We start from the raw sequence: 15,829 nt of genomic DNA, 5'->3' as shown, positions 1-15,829 counted from the left end.
CTCCTGCTAGGGGTGATGCTGCTGAGGAGAGCCAGGAGAGCCTGCCGAGGGAGAATCTCCAGAGTTTGAGGAAGGAGGAGGCGGAGGGGTGCGGGGGGCAGGAGAGCCCTTGCTGGGCCACTAGAGGCGGGCAACAGATGGGGAGGGGCATGGAAATCCCCCAGGATCCCCTCAGCCGAGACTGCTCTAGAAAGCGAAGGGCGCTTCCGTCTCTCCTTCTCTCTGCACTTGCCAACCAAACCGGCGAGAGGAAAGGGGTCCTAGCAGCCCTTCGGCCAACGAAAAGCAGAAGGCTCCGGGTAGGTAGGTGGGTGGGCGAGCCGCAGCTCTTCAAGGCCAGCCCGCTGCTCGCTCGCTCGCTCGCTCTCCCCGCGACGCCGCCGCTGTCGTCCTGGCTGCTGCTGCCACCGCCGCCGCCGCCTCGGGGGCCGGGGCAGTCGCTTGAACCCAGGGCGCCTTGCTGGGCTTTGGAATGGACGCGGAGGGTCTGGCCCTGGGCGCCGCGTTGCGCTTGGTCGGGAGCGGGGTGGGTGGGAGGTCTCGCTCAATCTCTCCGGAGCCGCGCAAAGCTTCTGCTGATGTCCCCTCCCTGTCTCTGTCCATGGGATTAAAAACAGGGTGGTGAAGCCGCCGCCGGCTGCGTGGATCGCACGTTCCCCCCACCCAGTCCTGCATCTCTTTGGACCAAGCCATGTGGGACCTCGCTATCGAGGTCGGGATACGGGTCCTGCTCTTCGGCGTCTTCGTGTAAGTATCGGAGCAAGTTTCTGCGCGTTCTGCCTGGGTCTTGCTGCATGCCGACGGCTCGGCTGCGCCGGCGCTCATTCGTGGCCAGCCTGTTCGCCCGGTTGCAGGGGCCATGAAGAGTTGGTGGTAGGATGGGGTTGGGCTTGATGACCTCTGTGTACTCCTGGCCCGCTGGATCTAGGGAAGGGAGACAAGGAGGCTCCAGCTGCGTTCTGTAAATATGGTCAGGACCCACCTGCGGGGCTTAAATCCTCAAAACAACAAGATTACTGCCCCTTAAAGCCTTACTCTAACCAAGGGGTACCCCCTCTCTTCTCTTAAAGCCCTTGTCGCTACTCCCCCCCGCCCCATCTAGGCTGCTTGTGGTCACACAGTAGAAAAAGAAACAAGGTTTATTTTAATGTGCAGCTGGACACATTTTGTGCAGTGTCAAAAAAATTGTGCAGTGTGAAATAAGTTTTTGTGCAGTTGAGCATAGGGGATTTAATAACGAGCTAGGTAAGTTTCTGAAAAAGATGAGAAAACATAAAAAGAAATAGAAAATGATAGATGCTGGTTCCTTTCTAATCTTTATAGCTGTATATTGCTAGTCAGTGGTTTTTTGGTAAAAACAAAAAATGAGGTGTTGGTACTCATATCTTGATAAAAGTACTGTGGGTGCCAGCACAAAATGACTGGCATGGGCAGCAAAAAAAGAGGTGCTGGTACTCAGTACTGGCAAGTACTGGCACAAAAGACTTAATATTATATTATGGGATAAATTACTTGACTTGTTCATGGATGGGTAGTGTGCTGGCTGCTTATGCAGTAGGGGGAAAAAAGCTTAGAATAAACCCTGAGAAGAAATGCCCTCTGTATACACTCAGAAGCCCCTTTCGCCATTATAACTTCACTTGCTCCCAAGCTGTATTCTGGCACTGAAAAGAGGCAGCCCTACCACAAATGAATCCTAGTGTGCTTCCTGCTCAGGATGTTTTTTTTTTTTTAATCCTAACGCTGCCTGAGGAGAGGGGTGTTTAAAAGCTAACAGTTGCAACGTGCACTTTTGAAAATAAAACCCTTTAGTCCAATTCTTTTTTTTTTTTAAAGTCCATCACCAAAAAATTTAACAAAACTGCCTTTGCTTGATGTCGTTTTGTCCACATGGGGGAAAGAAAGAAAGAAAAAAGAGGTGTCTGCCAAGCGTCCGCTGACATAAGATCCTTTCATTATCTGTTGGGAATGGCTCAGATAGAACTGGGGGAGGGATGAACGCCAGGAGAAATCCTTTCTGTTCCTCAGTGTTTGTGCCTTTCCCTGTTTGTTTGACTTGCAGTGCAGTCCTGTGTCTGTCTAGCCCTATGATTAGGGCTGCCTTATTAGTGGTTCGCTATAGTATCATCTCCACTTTTAGACACATACTTTTACTTCTCTGTACACCTGCTTCAACTTGCTCATCCTCTTCTCCCCATTATAACTTCTAGGCTGAGATCCAGTGCCCTCTTCCTTGGGAGTAATTTCTATTGGACTCAATGGCACTTACTTCTGAGTAGACATGTGCAGGCATGTGCTGTAAGGCGGCAGCCTGGGAGTACATCCCATTGACCTCAGTGAGACTTAGGCTGCAATCCAGTGCACTTACCTGGGAGTAGGTCCCATTGAACCCAATGGATCTTCTGAGTAGGCATGAATTGGATTGGAGCTTGCAATCCATGCCTACTCAGAAGTAAGCTCCACTGGGTTCAATGGGACCTACTCCCAGGTAAGTGTATATTGGATTGCAGCCTTACTTTTCGACTTGACATGCATAGGATTGCACTGCACCTCCGAAAGGGATAAAGGGGCTTTTGAGTTCCATTGCCCCTTCTTCCCTCCAGCCACTCTTTTATAGAGGATAACGGAAGAAAAGTGCTTCCTTTGACCCACAGAACACCATCAAGGAAATCTTCACTTCAGGGCACAGGTGCTGCAGTGAGGCTTGGTTAAAACACTCCTTTCTCTCCTTCTTGGCTGTGCCAGGTTCTGCTGAATCGGTTCCTCCTGCCTTTGACAAGGGGGAGAAAAATGACTGCGATTTGGGAGGGGAAAAAAACAAGAAAAGAATTTTTGTCCTGCTGCATTCACAGTCTCCCTGCACCACTGCTGCTTGTTAATTGGCTGGGGAATCTTATGTTAGGGTTGCATTTTTATAATGGTCAAAGAACTTGTATATCTGTGCTGGGTAATTTCCACCCAGTGTTTGACTTTTGTAGTGCATGCTGCAGCTTGAAACTAGTAGAAACTGTTGCTGATTCTCACCTCTTTAAAAAGGAAACAACAACTCATGTGTGTTTGGTTTGGTTCCCCCCCTTTTTTTTGCCCATTTTATGTGACATAACCTAAAAATGGTGCAGGACCTATTTTGGTCAAAGAGATCAGTTTCTTGACTCTGGAACTGAAAAAGAGAATCTTGTATATTTTTGACTTTAGAGTGACTTGTTATGTCTCTTGGTTTTAACAACAGTTTCCCCCACCTCTCACTGTGCTGCTCCTCCAAGAAGGGGCAAACCACCATTCTCTAGGGAAAGATCTAGCAGATATTTTCCACAAGGAACACACTTACCTGTCTTTTTACAGCCTTGAAATACCGCCCAGCAGCTAGAATCCATATTATTATATTTGGGGATTTGAAAGGCATGTATTCAAGACAGAAAAGTAAAAGAATAACACAAACATCTTTAAATAAGTTCACACAGAAGGCTTTTTAGGGGAATGTACATTTGAATTGCAGTACTGTACTACTTTAAGATACTTACCAAGAAACATTAAGGGCTTTGTGGTTGCATTTTTTATTATCTTACTCAAGTTACTGCATTTCAGATTCCTCCCCCCCCACTTAGTTTCTCAGTCTCTTAATGCCAGCCTTCGTTCTCTAGTTATGCTGATGAGAAAAGCTTACAGTACAATTTTGTTCTGATCAACTTTTTATTAAGTTACTGCATGCTGACAGTGTTCCCTTTTATGCTGCTAAGCATAGAAGGATTTGTGGTGCACATTTTGTGATTTCTGTTCTGTGCATTAGAAACGCCAGTAGAATTTTTGCTGAATATAGAAAAACCAAAAGTAGCCATGTTGGTCCATAGTAAAAATCCCCAAATCCACGTTAGGGCAGTACCTTTATTAGGCCAACTCAAATGTGACAATGCTGTTACAAATGTTACAGAATGTGACAGTGCTGTTAATAATACTGCCTGGGAGTCAGAACTGGTATGAGAGAGGATAAAGACTATGAGCTTTGGATTGCTATGGTCTCTCCGCTCCTTTTTTTTTTTTTTTACTTTTTTTTAGAAGTAATTCTAGTACTACAGAAAATGACAGATATGGACTTCAAGGGTCTAGGTTGAAATGCCCCATAATGAAATCCAGTACAGGGAGATTTTCACATAACTGTATGGTAAGCTTAATAGATGGGAAAAGGAAAACAAAAATGTGATGTGCTAGCTTAGATTGGTGACCACTTCAGATGGGTGTGTTAAAGACCAGAAAAAATGAGGCAAAGTGTGGTATTTGTCTAGGGCCATTGTATTGAATACAATATAGGATCTACATATGGGGGAAAATGGAAATTCCTCTAATGGGCAGCTAAGCCTGATATAACTAGGTGAGCCTATCCTGCCAAGAGAAAAAGTGGTAAAATATATCTCCTACCCACCCAACCCCAGGCCACACCCTTTCAGGTAAAGAGGGCTGCCTTTCTGACTCACATCCCCATGGTGGCTCTGAGTGTGTGATACAGATTAGCTCCTGAATCACACAACCCTGAGTGCAAGTCTCAGGAATCACCATTCATCTGCAAAAGTGCCCCGGGATGCTCACCTATTGTGCCAACCTGTTCCTTTTTCCTGCATGTGCCATTTCCAGTCAAGTGATCAAAACCAATCACCCTATTTAACTCAGGCCCTCACTAACTGTCAGTCCTAGGATCTGCAGTACAGAGTCAGCAAAACTATTCTTCCTGGCCAGTCATAGCACAAGATAAAAAAAAAAATCCTATTTGGCTGCTTGACAGCAACCAGCAAATCCTATACTGTCTATAGGGAGGGTGGGAAGGGTGCTAGACAGAAGCTAAGAGCAGAAGCTCTGGGTTGGGTAAGCTTAAACACTGTTGCTTCCTCTGCCCACAAGCGGACCGACAGTGCTTCCTGGAAGTGGCTTCTTGCCCTTCTTTTCCCTCCCCCAAAGTGCCCCACCCACCTAGATCTTGCTGAGGCCTGACATTAGAACAAGATTATCATTAGAGTCCTAGGCAGTGAAGGCTAGTCCATTAGGGTAAGTGAGGTACTGCCCCACCAACCTTAGTCTGTTCTCAGCCAGCCCCCACCTCCTGTCTTCTTATTTACATCCAGTCCATAGGGTTTTCCTGCCAGTCAGCTGCCGCCTCCTCCTCAGTCTCAGTGCTGCCTTTGTAGAACTCAGTAGGGAGGAGGACGAGGACAAATCAAGAACTAGTTGGCTCGGCCTGTCATTGGCTCTGGCTCCCCTGCTGTCGGGCTTCTTGCCTTCCGCCCCTCCAGTCCCAATGAATGCCAGCCACCACTGGTCCTAAACTCTAATGAATGATATGAAAGTAAGCCCAATTCAGTGGGATTTACTTTCCTCATAATGGCCTGGTGGTCTGGTTTTGCTTTCTTGAATGCAGACAGTGGTCTTACATGTGGATGCATAAGCATTAGATTAGACCAAGTTCTCTGTAGGTGAGATGAGCTTAGTTGCATGCATGTGTGCATACATGGATCCTTTCTAAATGGAAGCAAATGGATTCAAGATTAGGATGTAAGACAAGGAAGCTATTTTGAGAGGAGTGCAAGGAGAGAATGAACAACTGAATTGCAATACATTGTTTTCTTCCACTGAAGACAGTAGGAAAATCCCCCCCACCTAAATCCCCAGTACTTTGGTTTATGGAGTGGGCTGGTAATTGAGAACAATTATCCTGTTCCGTTGTTACCTGCTAGGGCAAGGATAGCTAACATGATGCCCTCCAGAAGTTGTTGGACTACAACTTTCTTTATCCCTGACCACTGGCCATGCTGGCTGGGGCTGATGGGACCTGGAGTCCAACATGAGGAGCACACAATGCTGGCTATCCCTGTGTAACTGGAGAATATGCTTCTGTTAACTTTGGGGGTGATACTAAAGGAGAATAGAAGGTAGCAATATCATATCTGGAAGAGCAAGAATATTGCTGTATTAAAATTAATAATTGTTGGGGAAACTGTTTACTCTTTCAGAGATCTTTCTGGCATTTCCAGTTTGGTACAGCAGCACTGCACTGTTGCAGGTCCATTAGTGCAGTGTTGGTTTGTGAAATTAGAAAGGAGTTTGGTAGTTCTAGATTCTTTAAAATACATGAGCTGGTTAACATGCTGTGAAAGAGGAAAGCTACTAAATGTCGTGCCAAATGTAGAGATTGCCATCTTTTGTTCAGCTTGATTGCTTTTTAATTAACATTGATGGTTATGCCATTTCATGTTTCCAGAACTAGCTCAAAGATGTTTATCCAATAGCTTTTGATGTCTAGAAGATACTATTTCAATGAGCATTGATGGCTGGTAGCTTCTGAGTTAGGATGTTCCCCCACATGATTGACTGCAGGCTGGAGAGTTGTGGGTTGTGGTCTAGCCAGTGGAAGAGAAACAAGGTGGAGTTTTGCAGCTGCACTGAAGAATGAGCCTTGAATGGGGGTTACTCTGAGTCAGTGCTATTAGCCTTTTAGAGAGCTGAGACTTGTACATAGGAAGTCACATTATAGTGAGCAGGAGCATTGGTATAGTAATGTTGTCTACACCAAGAGTGAGGAATCTCCGGCCTGGGTCCAGATGTGGCCTTCCAGGCCTCTCTGTGTGGTGGGACTTTCCCCAGAGCACACCTTTCACCAGTCTTAGCCCATGCCCTCCTTGCATGCTTTTGCCTGGCTGAACTGTCACAGTCCTTAAACTGTGGCAATGCCTCTTGCTTACTGGATGGAGGTGTCTCTCTGTGTGTCTGTAGAAACCTCTGACTTTTCATGGCTACAATGTAGCCTACTGTACACATCTATTGCTCTGCCCACTTTTGCCTCTAGCCCAATCCACCACTGCCCTGTGGCCCCTGGAAGGTTCTCCATGAGGCAATGTGGTCTTTGAGCTGAAAAAGGCCCCCCACCCTTGGTCTGCAATGAATAGCAGTGGCTCTCCACAGTTTCACACTGGAATCTTAACTGCATTCTTACCTGGAGATACCAGGATTTCAACCTTGGACCTTTTGTATCCAAAGCATGTGATCTTACCATTGAGCTCTTCCTCCTTGTAGCTGGTTGCTCACTTCTTTTTCTGTTATGTTTAAACCTTCTCTGAGGTGGCACCCTGACTGTGGAATTCTCTCTGAAATTCGGCAGGTGTCTGCTCTTGTTTTATTCTGACACCAGCTCTTCAGCTCAGGCTTTTGGAAGTTAACTAATGTCCAACTGGAACTGTAGTTTTCTCTTTCCACTTTCTATGATGAGTTCTGTGTATTTTTTCTGCTTTTTATTGTTGAGAGTCAGTGTGGTGTAGTGGTTAGAATGTTGGACTACGACTTGGGAGACTAGGGTTTGAATCCCCACACAGCCGTGAAGCTCACTGGGTGACCTTGGGCCAGTCACTGCCTCTCAGCTTCAGAGGAAGGCAATGGAAACCACCTCTGAATACCGCTTACCATGAAAACCCTATTCATAATAAGTCGGAATCAACTTGAAGGCAGTCCATTTCCATTTTTTTCAATGGTTGTAGACTGGTATATTTTAAAACTGATTTTATTGCTACCCGTCCAGAGTTCTCCAGATGCAAGATGAGCTATAAATATATATTTCTAAATAAATAGATAGTAGAACAGTTCCATGACTTTCTTATGACAAGGAAATGTTCCCCATAGTGGCTGCCCTGGGCAGTTAATCTTTTTGAAAAATGGAGAGAGCTGTGTGTAAAATATGCCCATTGAATAGATGAAAATAATATTCCTTATTGAACTATTTTGTTGGTGGAGGATTTAAGTGCATGGTAGGAGGAGTTTGGTAGCAGAAAAAAGTATTGATTAAGCCGTGCCACTCCCTTCTACCAGGTATTTTCATTTGGATTTGTATTGTCACTGACTGATAGTTTGGTAGCTGAATCAAACTTGAAATGTATATCCTCCCTTCCTTCACATCCTCTTTTACTTTTTATTTTTAAAGAAATGAATAATGCTTGATAGATTTGACATCTTCATGTTAAGGCAGTTAGTCTGTGGCTCCATAAAAGTTGTCCCATATAAATGGGTAAGGCTAATAAAATACGAAAGAGCACCAGAATTCATACTTGGATGACCTCATTACAGAAATGACACATCACTAGGCATGGGATTCAGGCAACATGATTTTAATGATAATTACAGTAGATGATGTGAGAGCTTGAGTGTTGGCTGATTTGTGATAAAATGAGTCAAATAAAGACAGCTTTGCTTTTGTCCGAAGTACTTTCAGTGGGACTCCTGCTGGCAAGCGATAAGCTTTGCATGTGTGCTAACTAATCACAGATTTTTGTGCTAGCACGATGCATTTTGTTATCATTCCCTATTATGCTTTATGCTGTACCAAGGGTGTATTTGTGTTGAGTGGAAGGGGTGGAATGGAGTGAGCTAGTGTAGTACAGTGACTGAAACTGAGCTGTCGACCAGGAAATCCTGGTTAAAAAAAACCCTCACCTCTGCCATGAATTAATTGTGTGGCCTTAAGCAAGCCATGTGCCTGTCCCATTTCCTTTCCCCATATGCAAGACGGTGATGGTACTGATCCACCTTACAGGAATGCATTTTGATTTACGGGAAGAATGGCTGCATTCATGTCATGACAATACATGGCATGTTGCAGGGATGGTGAACCTGTGGCCCTCCAGATGCTGTCAGACTCTAATTCCCAGAGAATAGATATTTAATAGGAGTAAGCATGATGGCTGTGGAATTAATCCCCAAGCAATTCTTTCTCAGTGGGGCTTCCCAAAGATCACAAGATATTCATGGTTAATCTTTGTTGTGTTGAGGACCACAATTTTTTTTTTACTAATTCTCTGTGAATCATCACATTGCTTAATGTTGTCCCCACCACAAGGGAAGTCGCTTGAATGGTGTGCCCATGGACGCCTGTGCATTACAAAGTCCTCATCACAGCTGCATGCACTGTTGAATAGGAGAAGCAACTGTGGTAGAAACTTCAAAGAGAATTCCATTTCTTTTGCATTTTCCTTATCTTTCTTTCATAGATCAGATGTACTGCCTGGAAAAGTGTACCATGGACCACAGGGAGTCCTTAGACCATTGTTCTAATATCTTTTTCCAAGGCTGAAGGAACTGTAACTGCACTTTGCTCAGGAGGGGGGATTGTGTTTACTCTTCAGAAGTCTTTAGGAGAGTTGGCAAAAGCTCTATTTGTTCTTTGTGACTATGAGCTGTGACAGAGTTGCTGGTTCATCAAATGCTATTAGGCTTTGCATTCTGCATTCATTGGAATTAGCTTTACTCTTATTTCAATGCTAAAGTTGGACAAAAGTGAAGAAAGAAGAATAGAATTTGTATCAAGGTAGTTTATCAAATTCATCACTTTCAGCCTTTGCTGGATCAAAAGATTGATTTTAATGAGAAGGGATTTGAAAATTATTACCAGGTTTTTCTAAGGTATCTATTACTCTTAATGCATTTTCAGGTTCTTACACTTTAAACCACATAGGAGAGATATCCACTATTAATTGTTCCAGCTTTAGTGGGTGAAAAAATTCACATCTGATAAGCAGAAAAATGGACTCCCTGCCTCCCACTATCATCTGTGTTGAGAATTTAGTTGACTGTCAAATTGCAGTGAAGGAACCATCTCTCTTGCACATATAGGACCCTGGCCATATCCTTCATTAACTTTGATAGCAATCACCAGTGCAGTAACTGGCTATTTTCCTGTAGTTGTGCACAAAATTTCCCTGACAGTCACCTTCTCCAAGCAATACAATCAAGAATGGGTGCTGTCCAGTGTGACAGTTCTGATAACAGGTTTCAGGACCAAAGACAGTGCCTGGATTTGTACTTCCCCTCCTGAGCACCAACAGTGGCCTCTGTAAGATGACACACACATCTCATAACAACAATGGATACATGCACACACACAGGATGTGCTTCCCCCCCCTCACCATGCCTCTCTTTTGTGAGTATTGATAATAATTTGGGCTGGTTTATGCACATGAATCATCCTTGTTGGGATTGGCTGGGTATCTTTGGCTATTTCACAATGCTGAAAACTCTTGGACAAAAGTTGTCACAGGACACTATGGGGTAAGCACATGTTTGAGTTTGAGTGGGAGTATGGAACTGCACCAGTAAAAGTCCTTTGAGTAATAAAACTACAAGCAATTGTTTGAGATGGCATCAGCTACGTTTGATGAACAAGTAATTAATAACCCAATTAAAATTAGAGTAACTGAAAGCTCCTTTGCATTTAGGAAAATCAAATTGTGAAGGTTAGTTCATCCTTCAGGGTATACTGCTCCTGAAACATTATCTCAGTACTACTTTAAGTTAGATAATTTTAGTAGCATAATAATGGTTCAAATGGGGGGGGGGTAGAAAGGTGCTTATTTTGAAGGCAGAGGGTGGCATTTAATGCTAGTCTTAATCAGAGTAGACCCACTGAAGTTAATAGACATAACTAACTTAAGTTCAATTGGTTTACTCTGAGTAGGACTTAGTTGACTACAACTGTGAATGCTTGACCTACAATGCCTGTTCAGGTATAATTCAGAGCCGTAGTAAAACATTTCTGTGCCCAGTAAAGAGTTAAATATCAGCCTGCAACACACCCTTTCTTTCTTTGAGCATACATGTGTTTTCCCACAGGCAGAAGCAAGAAATAAAGTGGGACTAAGTTTCCTTTCCTGTCTTCTCTTGGAGGGGAAAAGCCTTCCAGATACTCTACAGGATTCTCCTTTTCTCTGCCCACTCTAACTGCAGCATGGTTGCACAATCTCTTCGGGACCAAGGGCTGCATTCCCTTCTGGACAGCCTTCTGGGGACCACATGCCAGTAGTGGGAGGGGCCAGAGACAAATGGGAGTGGAGAAATGAATGTAAATTGTACCTTTGTACAGTAGGTTAGTTTCTGCCCACTCAGGTAGCTTCTATCCTCTATCCAGGCAGGCAAGAGCCACTATGAGATTCCAAGGACATATGGCCAGCCAAGCAAAAATACTCAAAGAGGGTGTGAAGCAGGAACAGTGAGGGGTGTGGCCTTGGGAGTGGAGGCATTGCAGGGCAGAGTCCTGAGGACCAGACAGAGATGCTTGAAGGGCTGCGTTTGGCCCCCAGAACTGAGGTTCCCTTTCCCTAATCTACAGGCAAAACCAGAAGAGGAACTCCTTCCCCTGTAGGATATAAGAACATTCCTAACTCTTGTCCTGCCAGAGGAGAAGGCAGAAAGGGGAGTGGAGCTGCCAAACTCTGATCCACCCTTGAGGTGGGGTGTAGCTGGAGGGGGATGGAAGTGGAATTGCTATGGCACAGTGCATGGAAATAATTAACTCCCAATGGGGAAGAACTGGCGCTCAGTGGTAGAGCCCAAGCTTTGCATGCAAAAAGTTCCAGGTTCAATCCCTGGAATTCCACAGTCTGTTAATGGGCATAATAATAATGGGCTCCTGCTGGGAGGAAGGGCGGGATAGAAATCAAATAATAAATAAATAAATAATATGCCAACTTGTATTGATTTTATCACTTGTTTATCTGTGGTAGGTGAATTTTCAGTTGATTTGTATTTTGAATTTAATGATGTTTTCATCTGTAACCCACCCTGGGATAGCTTGGTGAAGGTCAGGCTTAAACATTGAATAAATACATGAAGTAAATAATAAATACTCTCCCAGTAGCACTGGGAAGGATTCCTAAGTAAAACCCTGAAGAGCCACTGCCAATACTGAGCTAGATGGATCAGTGGTGTGATTCAGTATGTCAGTTTCCTGTTATTTTATTTTATTTTACTGCTGCCCATATGCAGCCCACCTGTTTGCTTGTAGCATGCTGGATAACGTTGAATGAAATGAGGGATGGAACATTCTAACAGGGGGCTGGACTAAATAAGGTCTAGACTATCCAACTCCAATCCTAAAGGTATAGGGTTTTAGAAGACATGTCTCAGGTAAAAGCCACCAAAATTAACAACTTACATCTTATGTCAATGGTGTTAAAACAAACGAGAGAGAGGCTGTGAGACAGATAAGAGAGCTCAAAGACATTTTCCATGTGTAGGCGAGATTGTATGATCCAGCATCTGCATAAACAAAAGTATAGTTCCACATGGGGAACATCAGGGCAGATGTGCGTACAGATACAGACTATTAATTCTACATGATTTAGTACAGCTGTAAGTGTGTATAGCAGAGCTCTAGTTGGGTAGATCATAATGATACTAAATCTAAATGTCCCTTTTGGAGGGTGTAACTATTTTTTGCCATTTCACTAGACACAATTTTAAGCAAAACAGAAAAAGTCAGGGTGACGTTGTTTTCATATGTTCATGATATTTAAATGACCACATGCCTGACCTTTATGATCTGTCACTAAGGTTCCTCATAATGTCATATTATCATCAACTAGAAATGGTGCCTTCAGTGTGGAACTCTTTGCCCACAGAGATGAGGCTGGCACTTTCTGCAATGTGTTTTTGGCATCAGCTTAGAACTTTATTGTTCCAGCAAGCCTTCTCTTGAAGATGACCCATATTGCATTTCTGTGAATTCATGGGAATATGCTGTATTTTATTATATTCTGTCCACTGATTTGTTTGTTGGCTTTTATGTTTCGTATCTTTTGTACCTCATATCATACAAATATATCTGTCCTGGCTAAGCCCATTGAAGTCAGATACAGACATGAAGGTGTGCTTTTCTTTAATAGGTGTAATGGAAAATTTCAGTTCAGAGCACTTCATGAATCAGCTCGCAGGTCACACAGGATTCAGCATCTCTACTCTGCATAACTAGGCACGATTACACAGAGCTAAGATTTTATTTGTTTGTTTGTTTATTATTTGATTTATATCGTGCTCTTCCTCCCAGCAGAAGCCCAGGGCGGCAATGTTGTCTCAGCAATTAGACATGCCCCCTTACAACCCTTAAGTAAGTGTGGATGGTCTTGTTCTACGTGCATGAGGAAGATGTCATAGAATGGGACTACGGGTGCACATGAGCACTCTTCCATAGTCGGACATTGGGAACCCTTTGAGCCTGCCAGCACAGTTGCCTACATGTCTGAGGCGAGGGTGGTGGAGATACTTCTGCAAGGTTCTTCTCCTTAGGAGGAGGGGTGTGTGGTGGCGGCAGCAGTGTGAACAAAGAAGAGGGTGAAGGGAAGGTGAAAGGGTAGTCTTCTGGTCAGGTGGCATCTCGTCAGTTGTAACTGCAGCTACAGGGACAGAGCTGTCACTGTCAATGTCTGTAAAGCTTTCAGCCTCAGCACCCTCTGACTGCAAGTCACTCAGGCCCTTCCCCAAGTCCCAATCTGCCTCCTCCTCTTCTTCCTCATCATTCCAAGGTTGTTCCACTGGATTCATGACGAGATCTATGCAGTGTACAAGATATAACATTTAAAAACCAATCACACAGATATGTTTATGATTATGCAGTATAAAAACTGAATAAATAGCTACAAGAACAATAACAATGGGTTCAGACCTTGGTGCCAGAGGCTGATGCAGGAGTGTGGTTTTGTTTTTTTAAGTTTCAGTTTATATTTTAACAATAGTTTAGGGGAAAGGACCATAGCTCAGTGTTTGAGCATCTGCTTTGCATGCAGAAGGTCCCAGGTTCAATCCCTGGCATCTCTAGGGAGGGCTGAGATAAACTGCTCCTTGAAATCCTGGTGAGCTATTGCCCATCAGTCTAGATAATCCTGAGCTCAATGGACAAATGGTCTGACTTGGTACAAAGCGGCTTCCTATGTTCCTTTGTTGTGCTGAATCGAGAACTTGAGTTCATGATGCAGCTTCAAACTATGTCAATTAGACACATGAGATAAGATTTGGGGGCCTTACCCAGTCTACTGATTTTTTTAAAAAAAACAACATATGTGCTTATTGGATGCATGGACAACAGCATTGACAAGGGAGAGCATGGTTGTAATTATGTAGGCAGTGATTTTATTTGTGTAGCTATAAGCCACAACAAAATAGAAAGCAAAAACCAGCAAAATTCAGAGGAGCCACAAATTTAATTCTTAATTTCCTGGATGCTAGCACAAATAGAGAAACATGCAAAGGAACACAATTTTCATTATCAAACAGCAAAACATATAAACACTAGGCGTGCTTTTACATAGTTGTCATTAGCATTTTGGCGAGACGGCATTTTGCATGATCTTCAAAAGAATGTTACTTCACGACTTTTCACATTTGTACGCCTGGAATCCGGTGTTGATTAAGGTGACATTGGCTAACAATAAAAACGGTTTAATGTGTTGATTAAGAGCAAAGTCTTTTCAGGACCGTTTTATCATAGTTTGAGTTCGTCACCGATTGTGAGGTAATTTGCAATAGAAATGTCATTCAGGGTAATTGGATTGTGCTTTAGAAGCAACATCTTGTTAACAGCATCCCTGTGAGACATGTATTTATCTACAGGGTGATATGGATGTAATCTGTATAGACATGTACATTATTATTATTGAATAGTTATTATATTATATCTGTGTAATCCTATGTCAGTTAAGACTTAATCAGTTATTTCCCCCTTTTGGTAACCTAGGCCTGTCTTTATAACAAATACACTTATTGATGACTACAAATGGGATCCTACTTTTCAATCCCCAGAGGAACAGGGATATTACTTTCTCTTCCACCCGCTTTGCCATATGTGTAAGAAATACAGAAGCTCATCAAAACTGGTCCTGTGTCTTGCTCAGTGCCCTAACAAAATGGGAGTTTTGTCAGGGCTCTCATTTACTATTGGAAATGCTGTAGACATGGGGCATGTCATTTTATATACCACAAGGTGCCAGCAAACAACTGGTGCTTTGTAATAAGTAGTATTAGTAGAAAGGATTAAAGAGAAAGGATTATAGAGCAGAAAGGATTAAAGCTTGGACATTGGCATGGAATAGTGGTGGTAATGAAGTATAGAAAACGGAGCTTTCAACAGTGTGGGCAACTGATCTTTACAATATTATGTATTTAATGCAGGCTGAGTATTTTTTCTCACACACCCCACTGACCTGACCTGAGGCATGGTGCAACGGGGTTCCACTGCATAAAGATTCCTGGTAGGCTTGCAGGATACTTCAGAGAGAACAATCTTATACGTTGATTGCCATATGTCTGTGCATCTTTCTTCTGATCGGCTTCACCAGCACGGGTAACTGCATAACCTTTTGTGGCATGTGCCCTGTCTTTCTGGGGAGTGTCATTATATGGTTGTCACTAGCGGCCTGGACTTGGTTGTATCTAGAGTGAAGTTCAGCATTTCCTATAGCTCTTCTGTTCCTGTTTTCAGAGGCAATAAAATTCTTGTCTAGCTTCTTGCTGGAATCCATGTGTAGTTTCCCCATGTGTTAAACCACTGAAATGCATTGAGTAACCTTCTTGATTGACCCCCCCCACTCCCTCACAGTCTGACCACTATTTTTTTTCTGGGCAGAAAAGAGGATAAAGGGCTTCCTTTTCCAACTGGGCCTTGCTTGAGCAACAGGGTTGACCTGAGCTCTGGCCTATCTCTGCATTTCTGATCTTTCCTTGGATCTTGACTTGTTCTTTAGTCCTGCCTGCTGGTTTTCCTTGGGATCCTAATTACTCTTTGGTCCTGCTTCCTGATAGGCACTCTGAACTCTCTTTCATCCAGACTTCTGGTTCCCAGCTCATGGCTTGCTCCAGACTGCTGCCCACAACCCAGCCCTTCATTGCTGGTGTCCTCTGAGCTTTCCACAACACTGTCAACAAGTCACTGTCAGTTTCATCTTCATCATTGTCACCATCTTCTTCAGCCCAGATAATTCCCCTCTTTTTCAGTAACCCACCGGCAGTGGCATCACCAAGGGCTCTTGTTGAGACA

At 43.6% G+C, this 15,829-nt stretch overlaps 1 protein-coding gene across 1 annotated transcript in view; it reads left to right on the top strand.

Moving 5' to 3' along the window:
• The first annotated feature begins 631 nt into the window (after positions 1–631).
• The window catches only part of PLPP4 (phospholipid phosphatase 4), a 157,414-nt gene continuing 142,216 nt past the window's right edge, over positions 632–15,829 (top strand). Inside the window, exon 1 of the mRNA XM_061634376.1 lies at positions 632–747. Within this exon, the coding sequence (XP_061490360.1) occupies positions 692–747 (56 nt within the window). The 5' untranslated portion in view covers positions 632–691. The remainder of the gene's footprint in view (positions 748–15,829) is intronic.

This window comes from Rhineura floridana, chromosome 7 (assembly GCF_030035675.1).
Source record: "Rhineura floridana isolate rRhiFlo1 chromosome 7, rRhiFlo1.hap2, whole genome shotgun sequence".
Classification (NCBI taxonomy): domain Eukaryota; kingdom Metazoa; phylum Chordata; class Lepidosauria; order Squamata; family Rhineuridae; genus Rhineura; species Rhineura floridana.
The sequence above is the reverse complement of the archived record's forward strand: the minus strand, read 5'-3'. Positions and strand labels throughout refer to the sequence as shown.